The sequence below is a fragment of the Eupeodes corollae genome, chromosome 1 (genome assembly GCF_945859685.1).
Source record: "Eupeodes corollae chromosome 1, idEupCoro1.1, whole genome shotgun sequence".
NCBI lineage: Eukaryota > Metazoa > Arthropoda > Insecta > Diptera > Syrphidae > Eupeodes > Eupeodes corollae.
The window spans coordinates 83957783-83978263 of record NC_079147.1 but is presented as its reverse complement, the minus strand read 5'-3'; the positions used below and the strand labels follow the sequence as shown (position 1 = coordinate 83978263).

Below are 20481 nucleotides of genomic sequence, written 5' to 3'. Positions count from 1 at the left end.
CAAAACAACAAAAGCAACACTAACAACAAATACAGTCAAGAAAAACTTCAAAAAAAGTCTTCTTTTTTTGAAAGAAAGGAAAAAGGATCAAATGAGTGCTGTATGTGTACCAAGCGAGCGCCAAAGAAGAAATTCTACCGCGGGTGGATGCGGTGCAGATGCATAGATATAGGTACCTAGAAAAGTTAGGGGCTTAAGTTGTCTTGTGCTCTGGACACATGACTAGACGGTGGACCCATGCTGCGGTCCTTGTATACAGACCTATTCACAAGAACACTCTTTTTTTTGTCCTATTCAGTGCTGCATTAAAACGTGTGCCTTTCCAACATCAGAGGAAGACTATACAAAAAGCAAAACAAAAAATAAGCCATGAGATTCTCTGCAATTTGAACTCAGAAGTAGGTGTAGAAGATATAGAAAGAGGTAAAGGAGCTACCTCTACCTACTAACATCCTTGGATTTAAAAAAAAATAAATAAAAGGAGTCTTCCCCACACATATGGCAATGCGATGATGATGACGACAACAAGGATATGAAAGTGCTCGCTATTTCTATAGCACTAGCACCACTTCTACTCTACACATATTCTCCTTGTGATGATGCTCAGCTCTGCAGCAGGACGATAGTTTTTGGTTCCCTTTTTCTTTTAATGTTTCTTTATTCTGTGTTTTTTGTTTTATTTTTCTCGGTTTTCATTCAACATGAATTCTTTTATATTCTCACACAGATATTCCCCAAACTTTGTAGCGAAAGGATATAATTTTTGTGCTTAAGTTTCAGTTTCGGACAAATTTTTTCCCAAAGGATATAACAAGTTTGCTACTAAGCAACTGTATAAAAATCGCGTCGTCCGCTGCCGTTATAAAATTTTAAAATTCAAAAATATTCTGGTCATCCGCAAATTTCGAACAACTAATTACTCGACAGACAACAACAAATATTAAGAATCGAGAAGGACAATATACGCGGTTAAAGCGGGATTTTCGAAACGAGGGGTTAAAACGGTATCATTCTTTTTTTTTGCTTCAATTTTAAACAAATACACAAGAAATAACAAACATTTCCACAAACAACAAATTCTATATAAATAAATCTAACGACAGAGGATGAGGTGAAAGGACATCAACACCATTGTGCGCGCAAATCGTATTATGGAACTTACAAACGGCGAAGGGCTGAATAGCAAAAATAAATAACAACAACAAAAAAGAAAAGAAAATAAAAGGTTGGTTGAACAGTAGGATAGTCCCAGGATAAACATGGGAATATTTTTTAGTACCTACTTGACCACTGTGAGCTCGAAGGATAAATAACTATTGTAAGGAGAAATTGCAAAACACATATACCTATATGTATGTAGGTAGAGATATATAGAGTGATATCCTTTTGCATACATGTACACACACTCACTCACACACATACCTAGCACCACAATAGCATAAGTCTCTGAAAGTCCGGCGAAATATTATGCGTACGCATAAGCTACGCACAAAATGTAACATCATGTGTGTGAGGAGATTTTAAACTCAAATGGTCAATATCTACTTCTTCTAAGGAACTCGATGAGATATATACATATCTAGCTATATGTTGTTTATCCTTATGCCCACTATAGGTAGGTACCTACCTAGTCTTGTTGTCTTGAATTCAAAATCAAAGGTACCTCTAACTAGAGGTTCCTTATAGTTCTTCTTCTTATTCAACTTTGACGGGCAAAAAGGGGCGGATAAGGAATCTGTAAAGTTAGAAGAAGCTACATATTCTAAAACTGGACAGAAAAGTAAGACATACAAACCTATAGGTATTTGTGTTGGTAAAATATTTTGTTGGACCAAATAACAAGAGCCATCCCCAAATGAAAATGTATCCTTCATAAACAACAAACCAGCTATAGAGTTCGTATACCTACCTCTACCTTTCTAAGACCTACTCGAGTTATAGGAATTTTTGGTGGACACACAATTTACATACAGTTACACACATGTTTCGCGAAGCAGCACCAAGACCGAGAGGAGGATAAGAAGAATTGAAGAAAACCATGAAGAAAAAACACTCAAATATAAATCTATCTATAAATATATAGAAAATAACCAAAACTTCGAAAAGCATCACACACACTTTAAAGTTCAAAAACACACATCCAACAAAGAAGAAATCTCTTTGTTAAACCTCCACCCCCCTCCCCCCTACACATCTTCATCCACATCCAACCATACTCCTTGCAAGTCGAAGCTCTAAATAAGAAAATGGTAAAATACACACGCGTATAAATGCCCACTTCCCATTCCAATAATTCTAAACAAACTGACCAGGAGCGCGAAATCAAGTGAAACTGACATAAAGGATGCTGGCGCAGGGTATGCTTCTCTTCCACCACCATCATCATCTTCGTCATCAACAGACTATAGGTATAGAACCACCCAAGACTCAAACCCAATAAATGTAGGTAGGTATAGTTTACGGCTATAAGGCTGCTGGACAACATCTTGCGCTCGCCAACGCCAACAACGCGCCGGCCACCGCGCCGTGCCGCTCAGCCAGCGTCCCAAGAAGAGAGAATCCTCACACGAAATCAACAGCGACGACCGACGAGGACGACTTTGCATATGCCAGTGTCCTATTCTAATCGTCCTTTTCACCCTCCTCACATGTGATTAGCACAAATACACAAACAAATTCGAAAATAAAATTATATGATGACTATACTATAAGTGTGTGTTTGTGTGAGAGATGAGATTGGAAGATGTATGTTTGTATTTGTGAATGGACACTGGTCAAACACAAACAATACACAAGAAGAAAATCACGGAAACTAGGACCAAAAGAAGAACCAGAGAAACGATTGCGATTGCGAATAAGAAGAGAACCAAGATTATACAACATACTCTCGCCGTCTCAATTTATTATCCTTTCGTTGTACCTAGTACCTACACTCAAGCTACAGGACTTTACACACAGCACAAGTAGAAGCACAACATGTCAAATGTGCGCGTCTTCTTCCACCAGCACCATCACCATATCATCTCCCCTTTTGGCCTCGCTTGTCTCCGTCTTCGTCTACTTCACATTCTCTGTTTCCGTCTCCTTGCACGTCTCTGTTACCGAAAACGAAAACTTTGAAGAAAAGGACATATATTTTCATATGTGTGCGGCATTGGCGAGAAATACACAGAGCAGCAATAATAATAATTGTCGCGCTTGAAGCCAAACAAAAATCCTTCAACCATCTACCTACCCACCTACCTTCTTCCACCCACCCGCGAACCTCACCACCATTCGACAAACTTAAACCAACAACCAACAAAACGCTGCCCACAATCATTACAAAATACACCGCTATACACGGCGAAAGGATACAAGAAAGAAAAAATCTAAAAAGGAAAAAAATAGGACAATAACGGGAATAAATGCCAAACGGCTAGAATTTCTATCGCTAACCGGACTGGACCGTGGAACTGTAGCGCGCACACATCACCCGATATACCCAAAACAGCATCATCAACTACGAACGAACCAACGGTCCTCTTCGTCAACCCACCACCATCATCTTCATCTTGGTCGTCATCGTCATCGTCAACCCCACATCTCACACATGTCCTCCATCTACCATCTCCATATAGTCCTTCTCATCCTCATCCTCTGAATGAGCCTTACACCGACCCGACCGACGACGACGACGAGCGTATAGGACTTCATAGATATAACGTTGGTTGGTTGTATTAGTAGGTCCTTTTCTTCTTGAGTTTGTGTGTTCGTTCATTCGTTCGTTCGTTCGCCGTACGTACTCGGTGCTCGTATTCGTATCGTTCGTATCATCATCATCATCGTTTCGTTGTTGTCCTGTCTCCCTTCACGACTCGTCCCTCGCCGTATTTCGTGTACGTTTAGTGTTGGAAGAATTTTTGGTCGGTCTCGGTCTCGGTGTCCTCGTCGTGGTCGTGTCGTCCCATCATCCATACGTGACTTGTTCGTCGATCAGTCAAGTCAGAATCCAGAATCGCGAGTGTATTTAAGTTTAAGTAAAGAACGGCGGCGGCGAAAACGAAAGAGCGTACCCTAAGTTTATAAGAGGAGAAGAACAAAAACATAAAATAACGGTCACCAGTCACCACACACAGGAAAGGAAAATAGCGACATCGACAGTGATAGCGATAGCGAATAGGTAGGACCGTAAACCGTACCTTTATAAAGTCCATATTCCATGACACTACAAACGGACGACGGTCGACAACGCAACAGCAATAATAACAACAACAACACCAACGACGACGGGACGGCTTTCCTTTAACAGCAGAGAACATAACATAACAAAACAATAGCAGCAGCGAATTAAGGAGTTGAGTTTGAGTTGAGTTGAGTTGTGTTTTGGTGGTTGTTGATGGTCTTGGTCTCTATTCCGTCTCTTCTTCTGCTGCTGCTACTGCTGCTGCTGGGCTGATGGTGATGGTGATGTTAGTCGACTCGACTAGTCGTTGTCTTGCCTTTGCTGCCTTCGCCTCCTGATTTTGTAGATGCCTTTGCCTTCAATCCGGCACCAAGTCGTCGCTATTAATCATTGTACTTTTGGCTGCCGACACGAAAAGGCGGTGTGCGCTATTTTAACACATAAACACTTATAGTGTGTCATTTTAAATGTGCAGTTATTTTAGAAGGATTAACAACTACAACAACAAAAAATAAAAATTTATATTTAGTTGTTTATATAAAATTATCCTAATCCATAATAATATCGCGAATTTCGGGAATACTTATGTGAAAGTTCAAATTAACTTATAAACAAAAGGATAACACACTATCAAACATAAAAAATATTTCTGTGTTTTGACAAAAGTTAAAAAAGGATATAGTAGTAACAAATAAAAATCTCCTTTTGTGCCAAAAAGTTTTCAAAGGATGTGCGAGTGTTGCTCAACAATAAACAGCTTATCAAAAATAATTATTTTTGATTATCAGTGATTCCCATTGATAAAAAAGTAACAAAAACAAATTACCACCAAACAACAACAAATTGGAGACTTAGTGAAATAATTAATTGCATCAATTAACCAAACGAAAGGCAAAATTTAAGAAGAAAAAAAACGTACACGAAAAAGAAACATAAACGAACATAAAAGGAAACAAAATAAAAACAACAAGTTCAAATTCAAACACGCGAATTTGTGGTGTTGAGGTTTTTGGTTTTCTTGATTTTAATGAATTTTTTCATTTGTGCGAATTGTTTCTGTTTTTCTTAAATAAATCAAAAATTCTTGGTGAAAACGGTTCTTTCTCCTTTTAATTTGTATCTCTGTTGAGTGATCTCCTCTCGAAGAGAATCGGTGGACAATCTCTTGGAGTCAACAACAAGTGTTGCAATAAATCAAAAAAGAAAATATCTTACAATTAAAAAATAAAGAATTAAATCCATATTATATAAAGTGCTACTGTGTCACGGTGATCAGTTGTGGATATCATTAGCAGCGATCATTTTTCATCAAGAACGTCAAGTGTGTGCAAGGCACACAATAGTTCCAGGATTTTTTGTGGTTTAGGTAAGTTTTGAAAAAATTATAGAATGTGTTGCAAATAAGAACCTTAAGAAGGTTATGAATAAATTGATTAGGAAGGCCTTTCCAAATGTGTTTCTAAGTGAGTTTGTTCAAATATATGCCCAAAGAGTAACTTCTAGCTGTATCGGACAAAAATATCAGTTCAAAATTAATTTTGGTCAAGAAACAACTAGAACTTCGAAATTTTGTATCTAAAACATTCATTCATGTCTCGTGAAATCAAAGAAATGTGAATTTTCTCTATTTCAAAAAGATCAATGGCTATTTGTTTAAAAACTAACACCTTTTCTGAAGAACTCGATCGTTCTGAAATTTGTGATCATTTTGGCCCTAAATTGTTATATTGTAGTTTCTACATTTTTTCACTAACTAGTTTACTATTCACAAACAATTTTCAAACGCACAAGTCTAACTAAGTAAAGGTATCAATCGAATTGAAGTTTTAACTGATAAATTTAATACCTTATATAAATTCTAGATGGTTCAGTTTAATAAGTTTCAGACAAGTGAACAAAAATTATCGCTTGTTAAAAACCTTAAAAGGTGTTATTTTACAAGAAAAATCTCATTTCAAAGGTTAAACATATGTACATATTTTTTCGTAAAAGATACTATTTAAAACTTTTATACACTAAAAGTTTAAAAGACTGTGGGTACCTATTTAATTATATTATTAAGATAAAGTGAACATTTAAGAACATTAATCTTTTTAAGAGGTTACTATTTAACTGAATACAACGAACCTTTTCATTATTTAAAGATGCCTTTACATTTTTAAGTAAACTGAAGGGTTCAAGAAAAATAAACTCTTCGGTTTTTATTTTACAATTTTTTCTTAGGGTAATCCCGTTTTTCAACTATTCAATGCAAGTTTTTTAAACTTCCACTAATTTATTTCTAAATTTAATTAAGATAATAAGGACTGTTTATGATCAATGAATCAATTGTGCAATTCGATTCAAACGTTTTTGTAATGTTTAACGCCCGTGGTAAAAGAAATATCAAACAAAGTAAAAACAATATCTTTGAAAAGTTTAATAAATCAGTACTAGCCAACTTTTATGCCAAACTGTTTAATTTAAATAGTCGTTTATTTTCATTTTTGAAGAATCTTTTACTTGCATGTATTTGAAAAATATTTTTGATATTTATATAAATATTAAGGTTATTATGTTTTAACTTTAAATATAATTTTTTAGTTCATGAGCAAACAAAAAAAAAAAACGAAATATTAGTTTAGAACGATGATGTTTCATAATTTTCGAAATTCCTAAAGAATTCTTTCAAACAAAATGGAAAAGAAGATTGAAATAACAGAAGTAATTGCGCAAGCTAGTCTCTAATATCAGAAAATTAAAAGAGAAACTTGTTGATATCATAATAAAAAAATCTACTTTGAATTCATACACTTGAGTTCTCTGACTGTTTATAGAATTTCTTAACTGTCCATCGAAAAATTAGTGCCATAGAGTTCTAATTTGCATACTCATCTAGTTTTTTGAATGCTAATTTCTTTCAGTTCTTAGAAAAATACTTAACACTCGAACTCTCAAAGTTTCGTCTTCACTCTGTGTCAAAAGATTGAACTTGAAATTTTAGGAAAACTTGTATTGTAATAGAATGTAATATAAATAATAAATTAACTCAAAAAAGAAAAATACTAAAACTTGAACATAAGTTGATCTAGTTGTGAAAAAAATATCCAATAGCATTTTTGACAAAAATAAAAATAAAACTAAGCTTAGTTCTAATATTCAAGACTTATGAAATCAGTGTTCTTTAAAAATTCGAATTTTGTATAAAATCATAAATCTTAGAATAATAATAAAGCAGTGATCGAAAAATAAACAGAGCTTCGACAAAAGTTTTATATTACTTGAAGTTTTCTATTACTAAACTCCAAGTTTTTCAATTTTTAAATAAGGATGCCGAAATTGTTTTAAATATTTGTATTTCATAAAGACTATAAATAAATAAACAAATGTTTGAGTTCTAAGAAGCTTATAAAATTCCAAAAGCCGATTTCGGGAATGAAGTAAATTATTTGATTCTACAATTCTGTTTGTTTCAAAAATGATTGTATTTCGATGCTTTTGTTTAAAATAACTAAAATTTATTTTATAACACCGATAAAATGTTGGTATACAAATTTAAATCAATTTCAAAAGTTGGTTCCAAATTGTGCTTGTCGTTTGTTTTTTATATTAATTTTGAAATGCGTTGCTTATTTTAATGTAATGAGTTACTATTTTCAAAAATATCTCTTACAAAAAAAATAATATCGTATTTCCAATAACTACACTTAACGAAATTATTTGGTTAAGGATTTAATATTCTAAATTATGATGATTATAAAGTAAAATTAATAATGACGATCGATTATTGGGTATCAGAAATTCTAAATCAACTGGCTTAGCATGTAATAACTGAATCCAGAATAAAAGCACTATGGTCGCCGTAAACCACTTTCGAAAACATTTACCAAAACTTTTTAACAGAGTTAAATTGAGAAATAATATTAAAAATAAAAATACAATAATTAAAGCTTACACTCTTTTACTACACTAGTAGATTAAAAAAAAACTTTAGCACTACAAAAATAACGTACATACATACATAAGTGTTCTACTACTTGAAATTTTTTAAAGTTACATCTTGAAATATGTATTTCAAAAATCTAATATTTTGTTACATTTTCTTGTAAAAATTAAAGGATAATTATTTCAGTGTAAGGAAATCAATTCATTTTGTTTAAAAAATATTCACTACTTCTTCTAAAAACACATCAATCTACTTTAAGTTTTGTACATAAGTATTTGAATAATGAGAAACAAAAATTAGGTACATTTGTAAAAGATATAAAATAACGAACCTTTTTTGAGCGTTAAGCGGAAGATATAAATTTCCTTATACTCGTAAAACATAAAATTAATTGCTATAGCTTCTGGTCAAGTACATTATTCAAATCAATATTTTTCTTAAACTATGTTTGAAATTTTTAAAGATGATATTCGAGTATCACATATTTAAAAAAATACCCTTAACACATCTTAAAATCCATTATCATATCAAATTTAAAATTCTTTTTGACATCTTATATTTATTTTCGTTAATTTTACTACAGATTTTATTAGTTTTAACATAGGTACCTATAAATAGCGAAAATTGTTAGCCCAATTTAAATGACTGCGTGCACCTGATGATTAGTACCTATTACTTTATGGCACCTACATACATATAGAAAACACATAGATAGTTATACATCTCAATAAAAACCCTCATTCCATAAAACAAACAATAAAACCTCTTAAAATCAGGTAGAAGAACATTTAAAGGGGTGGTTATAAATTTGCATATACATAGGTATTATTTTTCCTTTCGATTTATGACCACTTAGGTAGATGTTTTGTGTAATCCGAGTTAGTCAAATATTTGAAGTCCGCAATAATAATTATTAATACTTAATCCTTCCGCAAATCATTATTAGGTAAATCTTTTTCTTCAAGAGACTTAATTTCTTACCTAAATTAAAGAATAAAGTTCAAGTAAGGCAATAAAAATACATATTCTAAAATCCTAGGTTTGTGTAAAGTTTCAAATATTTCTTAATTCTATATGCAACTAGTTTCAGTGAGGTACAGATAAGGTGCACCTACATATACATATGTGCATACGTAGGTGCTCTTAGGACTCTATCTTTTAATTCTACATACAGAACATATCAAAAATGATATTGTTTAATTAAAGTTGAAACCAGGATCCTAGTAAAAAGCTTATTTCTTTTTGAATAAAATGTATCACTGAGTTTCATTTAATCAATTTAAAAAAACATTTCAACTAGTTATATCTCCAACATGACTTCACTTAAATTTTGTTATCTATCTTGTTTAGCATATAACTATACCTTATCTTCTTGGTAAATCTATATTCACTACAATTGTTTGTGAGAGATGGGAGATGGTAGGTATTATAATTCGTTTACAAAGCTCAACTAATCCTTACCTCGTATCGTTTTCATGCGGAAAGTAGGTTTAACTTCCTCCCTATAACTGACGTCCTCCTATCATACGACAAACTTTTAACTTATCAAACAAAAAATAAGCGTCATCATCATTAATTTAATTCCCACCACACAATAGGTGGGTATGTTAGGGCGAGTACCTATATATAGCTTCTTTCATACCCATACATAATCCGGACTCATTTTACTCTGTACATCATAGCTATCGCTTTTTAAATTTAAACAAACCCCAAATAAAAAAGGACACCAGTTGACTGCACTTGGGGCCAAAAAGCTAATGCACAAAATTATAGTCAACACACGACCAAGCAAGCATGTCGCCCGCAATGAAATTACACGAGCAGTTCATTCCTTTGACCTACACACGCCCCAAAAAAAACAACAAACATCGCTCCCCACACATACGAGTATGTACGTAGGACACAGTAAACAAACGCACAAACTTTACAGGCGAGATCCTTTCCCGGACACATCCAACAAACAAACAACAACAAAAAGAAAAGAATAAACTCTCCTAGTACTTACTTTATTTTAAATGCATATCTCTATAGCTTGCTAGCTAGCGACCTCGCTTATATTAGGTAGGTAGTTATATATATACACATAAGGATATGAAAGGAAGCTTCCTTTTACAACTTCAACACCATGCATTGCAATTTCTCACATTCCAGACCTCAACTGGCAGACAGTCAAAAAGGACATGAACTGTGACTATAGGTATCATCTATATATTTACAGATCTCTATGCATGTATGTATATAAATATGTGAAGGCGAGAGTGCGATGTGAGAGGCTGAACGCTAAGGATTGGGGCTATGTATATAGGAATAAGGACGAAATTCGCTCCAACTTCGTATTAATCCCAAAAGTCACGTACAAAAATCAGCTGATTATTTACATAAAAATCTCATAAACATTTTTATATCCTTACCAACCAAACACCACCCTCGGCCATGACCACCCCTCCCGCCCACATAAAATCAACTCCAGACTGTGACTGCTTTAATTTTCCGGCGAATTCCTTGGTGTTTGATGTTCGTCGTTTTCGTCGTCGTCGTTGTCTGGTGCAGTTAAAAGCAAAGCAAACAACAAGAATACACTCTGTAAGAGGGCTAACGGCAAATGGCATACGACAAACGAGCCAAGCCAAGAGGACATCATCATTATTATCCTTCTTTTATTTGTCTATATTCTTGGTTATTATTTTTATTGTATTCTTTTTTGTGGTTACATTTTGTAATTTGTATATGAATCGGAAACAAATCACTATACACCTCCTATACACACACACATATGAGACTAGGACTATATTCTATGTACAAAACATGCATATTCGTACGAACATACATGAGGTCCTTTTCTTCTGTTTCTGGGACAAAACTAACGGGAATCATGTATGTACTGTACTGTACGTAGGTAGAAAGAAAAATTCTTTATTAAAGAATAGTCTACATTCTTTTTGAAGATACAAAAAAATACTATCAAGGTAGGTAGGAACCTACTACCTAGTTATTCCAGGATACTTCCTTGTATGATTCTCTATGCACTGGAACAAATAAGAAAAGAAGACAAGGGTAGGTAGAAAGGTATGACAAAAATGGGAAGAGAGTAAACTTATACATACGTTGTTAAATTTTTACAATGCACTTTCTTAATGATGTTAAGTGGTGTTATCCTTTTGTCTGGCGTAGGAGTGAAGGAATATACACCCATACAAAAAAAAACACAAAAATAACACCAAAACCATGATCAAAACAAAACAAAAGAATTTAATAAAAATGAAAAGAAAAAGAAATATAAAAAAATACATGAAAACAATTTACCCACGTGGCACACATATTATATTTTTTTTTCTGTCTGTACCTATGTTGTGGGGTTTGTAAACATTTTCCGATCAGTCAGGACCAAGATAATAGATAAAGAAAGATTGGTAGGATGCATAAATATTTGTTGGTAAAAAAAATTAATTGAATTTTAAAGAAAAAATCTGTTATGGTAGCTAGATACATTTTTACGGCGAATAGAAAGCTACACATTGATAGTTAGGCTTTAAAATTCTTTGAAACAAAAATCAAATGAAAAAGCTAGTTTTGAAATATCAAAAAACATCGCTACTTTTCAAAGAAAAGCAGAGCTTCTTTCATAAGAAAATTGTGCTACCTGAAAAAGTTTAATGATCCCATGTTAGAAATTTTGTAAATCTCAATTTAAATAAATAGGTTTGATTAAAAACTCAATTTATGATCAAATTAAGACTTTCTAAAATAGTTGGCACAACTTTTCTTTTTCTTTTCTTTTAATTTACTTTTGTCATTCTCAAATTATTTTAACAGTATCTAATCTTTTATTACTAGATTATTAATTAAACGAATTTTCATTTGTTTAATTAAAATCATTATTTATTTATTTTATTAAAGATCTTGGTAAATCATAGTTTTTCGTTACACTTGATGCATATTAGCACAACTTTTCTAAATTGGATTATATTTTTACCCCCAATGATAGTTAATTATATTTAACATCCTTATGGTAGATTTTTTGAATTGAACACGCCTGGCGTACATTTGTTTGCTCTCACTTAAAATCAATGTCTGAAACTTGTCCATACAAAATATTTCCGAAAACAAAATTTTGAATACCTTTTTGCACATAAAATCTCTTTAACAAAATCTAGCAGATTTATAATATAGTAAATTTTAGACTGCATCTTAATTTATGTAACTTCCAATACCTTTTACGTTTGTACATATTGTTATGTAAGAAAGCTTCACCTACAAAATATTACAAAATATATTTTACTTTACGCTGTAGTTCAAAATGAATTAAATAAATAAATAACTAAACAAAAATAAAAGGGCTTTCCAATAAGGGGTTTCACTTTGAATACACTGCAGCGAAATTATTGCAATTTTGTGATTAAGGTTTGGCCTTTAGATTTATGTGACATCTTTAAACTTTTTTTCCTTCGAGCAACATGAAATGCTTGAAGTTATTTTTTTTAAAAGGATGTGTTTAAAAAACGTAGTTGTGACTGCTATTTAACTGATATCGTTTTCATTGTTTAATTGCATACCTTTCATGATATGAATATCTACTTGCAATACCAAATGAAACCACTTATTGGAAAATCCTATATTTATAATGTTTAATCTTGCGACTATCAACTTTCTTATTTAGAAATATTTTTCGTTTTTAATTGAGAACAAAATTATTTGTCATTACATAAATTTTCATTGTTACTTTGTTTTTTCTGGAGCAGGATTGGAATAAATACAATTGATATCTATCAAATTTTTTTTTACAAAATGACGACTGCCTAAAGAAAAAAAAAATGTACCACTTTTTTAACATTCTTCGATTTGTTAAAAATAGTAAAAATGAAAATTTGGGGATGGCCGTAGTTCCGGACGTAGACAAGTTCCTAAAGAAGACTCTCTTAAAATTTCAAGTGAATCGGTTCGGCAGAACCTGAGAAATCGTGGGTATCAGATTCAAAAAGACAGTTCTGATTAAAACGCGTTTAAAGTACCCCATTATGTCTTTTGTTCGATTAGTTGCAGCCCAACCGATTTGGATGGGTGCTCAGCAAAATACTTATATCTCCGAAAATAATATGAATTTGGGAAAATCCTCTCGTAGACAAATTTTTAAATAGTTAAACTATGAAAATTTGAAAAAAAAAAATCGATTTTTTTTATTTCTAGACCAGAATACCCACTTAAATCGCACATCGAGAATGTGGAACGCTTTGGCTAACTCTGTTATTTCCTTTTAAATCCTTCCCTATTTTCCTTACGCTCGCACTGTGTTTAGATATAAACATATAAAGGGTACTAATAGCCCCTTGAGTGCTTGTGAATTATTAAAAAAAAATATTTATTTCTTGAGGGTTCAATTCATTCCACGTATTCACTTGACAAAATTGATTAAAAATATCCTTTTTTGGTACGATCCTTGTTTAAAAAAATAATTGGCCTGACAGAATACAGAAGTGTTTTTTAAAAAAAAACCGAATTCTCTAAAACTCAATATCGAATACAAAATTAGAAATATAAAGAAATGTAGATTCTTATCATTTTTATTACTGATCTCCTAAAAGTAGATTTTCTCTTTTCTTTCCTCACTTTGTTCAATCTCATGAACTTCCTTCAATTTACTCTATTTTTAAAATTAATAATACAAATTTTGAATCTAGAAGAAATACTTAGAAAACCCGTAAGGGTTCCAAATTTATTAAGATAAGACAATTTTAGACAAACTATCACCTCGTTCTCACTTACAATTAAAACTCATGTTACGCTTTGGCATTTAAGATATTCCACTCTAAAACAAAAACTATTTATTTTCAATATACCGTCGGATTTTCAAAAACAAAAAATTAATCTTTTTGCAAACACAAAGTTCGGTAGATATTAAATATTTTTAAGTAGTAAAGTTATTTAAGACAAAGAAATCCTAATAACAAAATGTTTGCCTAACTTAAAAACGCAATTCTTTTCAATCTTCAGTCCTTATTACTACTAATTTGGTTTTCACTTCTGACACGAACAAATAATCATACTCTCAAAATAAAAGGAATTTGAAATTTTCTTAGCAGTCCTTAGCATAAATAATTCAAAAGCTCTAATTCAACAAAACGAAACTCTGAGATTCTTATTTAGTAATGTTTTTCTCCATTTTGAATTCTTTAGTAGTTATATTTTTTAATTCTTACTTTACTGACTAATATTAAAATGTGTGTAAATATAAAATGAGTAACACCTATGTACCTATCTATTTTAGTCATTAAAAAAATCTAAACTCATTTAGAAACTATTTGTATGCACCTAAACTATTCAAATATCTTCATTAAAGACAATTTCAATAAATTTTGTAAAAGTCTTTCAAATATTCCTCAAAAATTAAAAACAAAACTATGCTCCTAAGTCTACAATTATGCCTTACACCTGCGGTAGCTCAATGCACATTATTTATGTGAAGAATTCAAATCTATAAATCTAACTATATTAAGCAAGATCTTTCCTTTAATTTGTGTCTCCTATCATCAATCTCTACACACTCATCTTCCGACAAAGAAAACGAAAAAACAAAACAAGAAAAAACTTAGATTCATTCATAGATTTGACCTTTAGTCAAAAGAAAAATATTATGTACATAGCTCATTCTAACTTTGCCTCCAAAATACGCACACCTCATGTTTTCCAGTCCCGAAATAAAGAAACAAATCTGCAATCTATTCCATTCCAGTAAGAGAACTGAGATGCACTTAACAAAGCCTCTAGAGATACGAGGAGAATCTTAAGTCTCTCTTAATCAACTTCCCCTCATAAAAAGCACAAAAAAGAACTCGAAAGCAAAACACTTGCCAAACAAAGAAAAAAGGAAATAAAACAAAAAACAAAAATCCTGGCGCATGGTAAACAGGTTCCAGTAGTCACTATTCTCAATTGCCACCACCACCCCCCAAAATACTAAAAATACTTCAACCTCTCGCAACTGGTAGAGAAGCGACCTCATGCCAGGTTTTGGGCGGAGTTACACCGTTAACTCTACAGTGTTATAAACACACACAACAGAATAAGAGATTAGGCGTGTGTTTGTTAATCATCACAATACGAATGCATCCTTACACATACAAACACACACAAACACAAGAACCTGAAAGAATTTGCTTTTTCTTTTGTTTTTAGGGCTGTTCCCGTTACCACCACCACCACCAAACCACCACTACTACCAAATAAAACAGGTAAACAAAACATAAATCATCCAGGAGAATCTGAATAGCTGCTGTGGTGGCGAACGGCAGCAGCCAACCACGTGCTCCTTCGCCATTTGTGTTGTCCATTCGTGCACCACCAGCACCGTGGTGGCAGCATCAGCATCAGCACTTCAGCAGTTGTACTGCTTGGCTGTGGCGCGGCCGGCGCGGCGTGGCACGACTATAGCTACGGCTATTTTTGAATTTATCTGATTTTAGGCTGAGCGCTGAAGTGCGTGAACAGTGTACACTGTTCACGAAAAGCCAGGACAGGACACAGCATCGTTGTCCTCCTCCAAGGTGTATCCTGTGTGCGTTTTGTTCATCACACCGAACCGAGCAATTAAGTGTATCAGCCAAACGGCAGCAGGCGTATCCTTTTCTACAACTGTCGTTCAGCGGGGATTTTATTTTCTGTTTTATTATTTTTCGTTTTTGATTTCGAGGGGCAATTTGAATTTTTAATCAGTCAAACGCGAAGCCGAAACACATTCTGATTCGTCGCATCGCTGTTTGGTACAAACCAGACTATCAGACACACCACCGCCGCTGTCGTTAACGCCTTATTGTTTTTGTTGTTGGGTTCTTATTTGCGTACATATTCTCCAATTAACTTTACCTAGGTTCGTTTTGGTTTATTTTTGTAGCCTTGCAGTTTTTGGAAATTAATTAAAATTATTTATGCATTTTTGTCTTGTTTGTTTTTTCTTTGTAGATATTTACCCCCCGTCCGCAAAGCTGAACGGCCTGAAGTTGGATATATCCACCTACCAACAAATGAACATCCGGATGACGACGAAGGGCAAGCGTCCCCTGCGGAGCTTGACCCCTAGCGATAAAATCCATGCCATTCAGAGGATTCACGATGGTGAGTCGAAGGCTTCGGTGGCACGTGACATCGGCGTTCCAGAGTCCACATTGCGTGGGTGGTGCAAGAATGAAGACAAGCTGCGATTCATGTCCCGACAATCGGCGTCTGACAAAATGGCCGCTGATTCGTTGACAGACAAGCTTGTGGATGGTGCTGCTGCCGCTGCGGCTGCCCTTCTCGGAGGACCCCCAGAGAAACGCCAAAAGATGGACCCCTCGATGCCATTGAACTTCTCCAACAAGATGAAGTACGAAGATCTGGCCTACAAACGGAGTCCTCTCAACGGCTTGGACTTCAGCACAAACAAAGCTCTGTCCGATCTGAGTTTCAATGGGTTGGGCCCCGACTACAATGCGTTCAAGAACGCCGAGATGGTGGCTATGAATGGTGTGAAAAATAAAGGCTATGGTGCAGATCTCTCACGACAAAATGATCCATCCCTCGCTGCTATCAGCCCTCTCTCGAGCTTAAGTCATCTGTCCGGACTGACTGGTCTGGGACACAGTCCTCTAGCAATTAGCTTCAATGAGCTGACCTCGAATTTAAATCTCATTGCCCAGCTAAATCCAAGCTTAGCGGCAACAATGTCTAGTCTCAATGGTCTCAATCCCAGCTCTCTGCGAAATGTCAAACCAAAGCCACAGCCCATGAACAGCCCTCGAAGCAGTGACGGTGATCGAATTACACAAGGTCTCTCCGTCAAAAATTGGGCCAAACAAAAGAACACGGGAAGTGATAATTACGGCCTGAATCTAAGTGCAAACGAAAAGAACAAGATGAAATGTCCTTCTCCATCTTTGGCACCTTCCTTGGGAGCAGGAATGCCCGCCATGGACGATCCTCTGTTGTATTGGTTGAAGTCCCAACAAGCCATGTTAGGCTTAAACAGCTTATACCCACCAAATCCGCCAAGCTCCTCCAGCCCACCCATCCGATCTTCCACTCCCCAGCAACACGGCCATGCCTCCACCCCACCAATCTCATCGACGCCGCAGACCCCATCCTCGACACCATCAGGAAGTCTCGATGACAAGAATTCGGCATGGTTCAATTGGTGTAAGGCATTCGGAGCGAGTTTGAACTCCTTAGCCCCGCACAGTGCTCTCCAGCCATCTTCAACCACCATTGATGGAGGAAGCATGAAACCTCAATTTGAGAACATCCTCTATTCTCATCTGACCAAAGAATCCAGCTCTCCCCACAGCACTGATGCCATCAACAATAACAACAACAACGAAGTTACTAGCAACTCCAAGCCAGAAGACCTATCTGCAAAGTCATCATCCGTAAAGACTCCCAGTCCAGCTCATAGCCCCATAATTAAATCAGAGGCCGATACCGCTTCAACAAACACCTCCAAGGATGCTCTGGATAACCTGTTGTACAAGATGAACCAAAACAACAATGGAACAACCGCCAACAACCACGAAGCTTCTGCGGATAACGGTGAAGATCATGATCGTGAGTTGGAGAACAATAGTAGTGCCAGCAGCACCCACAACATGCAAGTTGGTGGTGGTGGAAGTGAGAGCGATGCCAGCTACAACAGCGATAGCCTCAACAACAATGACAACCATGACAACAACAACCACAATAACAACAACAATAACTCCAACAAAACCGACGAAGAGGAACGCGCCAAATACGCCTCCTCCGATTGCGAAGACATGGAGGCCATCGAACATGGCGAGAAGTTCCTTAAATGGCTCGAGAATTGCAGTAATCCTCGAGTGACTTCTGTTCAACTGATGCAGCTCCGTTTCCTCATCTCGGCGATAAAGTCCGGCAACGAGAAACAACTGGCCAAGGACAGTGACGAAGAGAACAAAGTGGCGAAGATTCGCCGTCGCAAATAGGAGCAACCGAAATTGGCGTTAGACGTGGGAGGAGAGGTAACAGCAACAGTTGAAGATTGGGTCGATGACGACGATTTGTACGATGAATACGAAGACCATCGCGATCGCGACCAGGACCAATTACTAGCTTGGCATCAAGACTACCATAGGTATACCTTTTCGCCACCAGCAACTCTACTCAGCACGTACAACATATACCCCTATTGCGAGACTGTTGAGCCCATCATCAACATTTGCAGCCCATTCCGACCTGAACCTGACGACGACGACGATGACGAGGTAGAAGAAATCGAAGAGGAACCAGTTGATGAAGAACCAATCGAAGAGTCTGCATCCAGTCCTGCCTCCGAAGTAATATGCCTACCATCAACTCAAGACGAACCGTCTGATGCAATTGTTGAGTTAAATGAAGCAGTTTTTTAATTATTGTTTTGTTTGTAAATTTTGTTTATCTTTGAGTTGTAGTTAAAATTTTTATTAAACTAATAAAAAAAATCATTATAAAACTAACTGTAAAAATTCACGATTATATCGACAAAAAAATGCCAAAACTATTATATAACTGTATATAGAAATATTTTATTCCATAATTCATTCCTTGTAGATGTTAGATTTTTAATTAACAAATTTAATAAAAAAAAACAAACAAAATAACAAAAAAATTAATTAAAAACAAAACTCCCTAGAAAAATGTTATTGTTAGTTAAATTATTTAATTAGTTTTAAATACAAATTATTAATAATAAAAATTAACAAACAAAAAAAAACATATAAAAGACTTTTCTACATTTTTGAATATCCTTTTTGTAAAATATAAAATAAAGTAATAAAACACAAAAAATCTCTAATAGCTGTAAAATATAAATAAATTCAAACTGATTCTCTTTTTAAGGCTAAATTAATAATACAAAAATCATTATCTAAATGTTGAAAAGAAAAACAAAAAAAGAATACTTACTTAAATAAGCAATTTATTCAAATGTGTATTATAAATAAAAGACGTAAGATCCCGCGATGCAACAAACATTTAAAAACTTAACTAGATAAAACTAGTTAAAACTAAATCAAGTAAAAATGATAAATAATATCGAACTACATATTCCAAGGATTTCTTCGTCAGAAACAAGTCTTAATTAAACAAAAATAAGAATCTACTAAAAGTAAAATATATGTAAAAATTTAATAAAGAACAAAAACAACTTCTTAGATGTAAACAAAGTGTTACTTTGAATAATAGTTTTTATTTTGCAAATTTTATGAAGTAAAACAAATCGTAACATTCCTGATTAAGTAATTTTTATTATTTATGTAACCTTAAATATAATTTGAATATTTTATTTTTCTTTATTAAAAATGTTATTTTTTGTCTGTTTAATATTTTTAATTTTCTATATATATTCTCTGTTGTACATGAGGTCCAACTAAATTTTTGTATTGTAATTTATTATGCTTCAAAGACAATTTAGTTTGAATTTTAATCTATAGGTATTAAGTTATTGTTTAACGTTGGATAAATGTTAAAACTGAAACAGGAAAAAATCTAAGAAAATAAATTATATGAAAAATTATAAAACCAAAAATATGTTTTAATTTTGTTTAAAGAAGAGGACTTGTTTTTAGGGAATGTTTGAAGCTTGCAAGAGAAACCCGAAGAATACATAAACAATGATTTTTTCTGTCAAAAATTATGTTTTACATTCGTCACTTTGAAAGTTTGTTAAGTGAGTTTGTTAGTAGTGGACAGTTACGCAGGTACATCTTTTAAAAACCGCAACAGATTATTCTCAAGATAGTGTTAAAATGAGTTTCTCAGTTACGTTCTTCAAATTTGTAATGTCATGAATTCTATTTCCACTGAATCAACATAAAAAACAAAACAATGTATTTTTTTTTCAAGACAGAAAATATTTACAAACCGTTACAAAAACTTTCATGAAAATCGGCACATGCGATAAAAGTATTGGTCATTTCTAAAAACAACTCTATTTGAATTTCTCAACAGGGTCAAAGTTTTAGAAATACATACTTAAAAACAAATATGGAATCCAATAAAGATATTAAAAAAATTTAAATACTATTATTTCCATTTTTGTATACAAATATAATAATCTAAAAATAACTGCAAATAAAAGAGCTGACCCGCGAACTTGAAATTGTGGGAAATTCATAAATTGAACTATCGGTGATCTCCATTTTGTGTTTCACGTCTGAATGGAATGAAGGATAGAATACACTCTACGATATAATGATAAGGACATACACAAAATATGATTTTTTTCACATATTATTGAATTTAAAAAAAACTAATTTTACATTTAGTTTCTTAACAACTCAACTTATAAGGAAAAACAAAAATATAATAAATCCGAATTTACTTTATAATTTTGATATGCGTTCATTTTTATTTCTCAGAATGAAATAATGTT

At 33.8% G+C, this 20481-nt stretch overlaps 2 protein-coding genes across 3 annotated transcripts in view; one reads left to right on the top strand and one right to left on the bottom strand.

The window, feature by feature from the left end:
- The window catches only part of LOC129940162 (coiled-coil domain-containing protein lobo), a 179330-nt gene that overhangs the window by 148201 nt on the left and 10648 nt on the right, over positions 1 to 20481 (bottom strand). The window lies entirely within an intron of this gene.
- LOC129940163 (protein distal antenna) lies at positions 3985 to 19444 on the top strand. 2 transcript variants are annotated; one of them, XM_056048416.1, is made up of 2 exons: positions 3985 to 5531; positions 16044 to 19444. In XM_056048416.1, the coding sequence occupies exon 2, from the start codon at positions 16106 to 16108 to the stop codon at positions 18053 to 18055; it is 1950 nt and encodes a 649-aa protein (XP_055904391.1). In that variant the 5' UTR covers positions 3985 to 5531; positions 16044 to 16105; the 3' UTR covers positions 18056 to 19444. The 2 variants fall into 2 exon arrangements, with proteins under 2 accessions (XP_055904391.1, XP_055904390.1); XM_056048415.1 differs by lacking the exon at positions 3985 to 5531 and adding an exon at positions 15480 to 15951.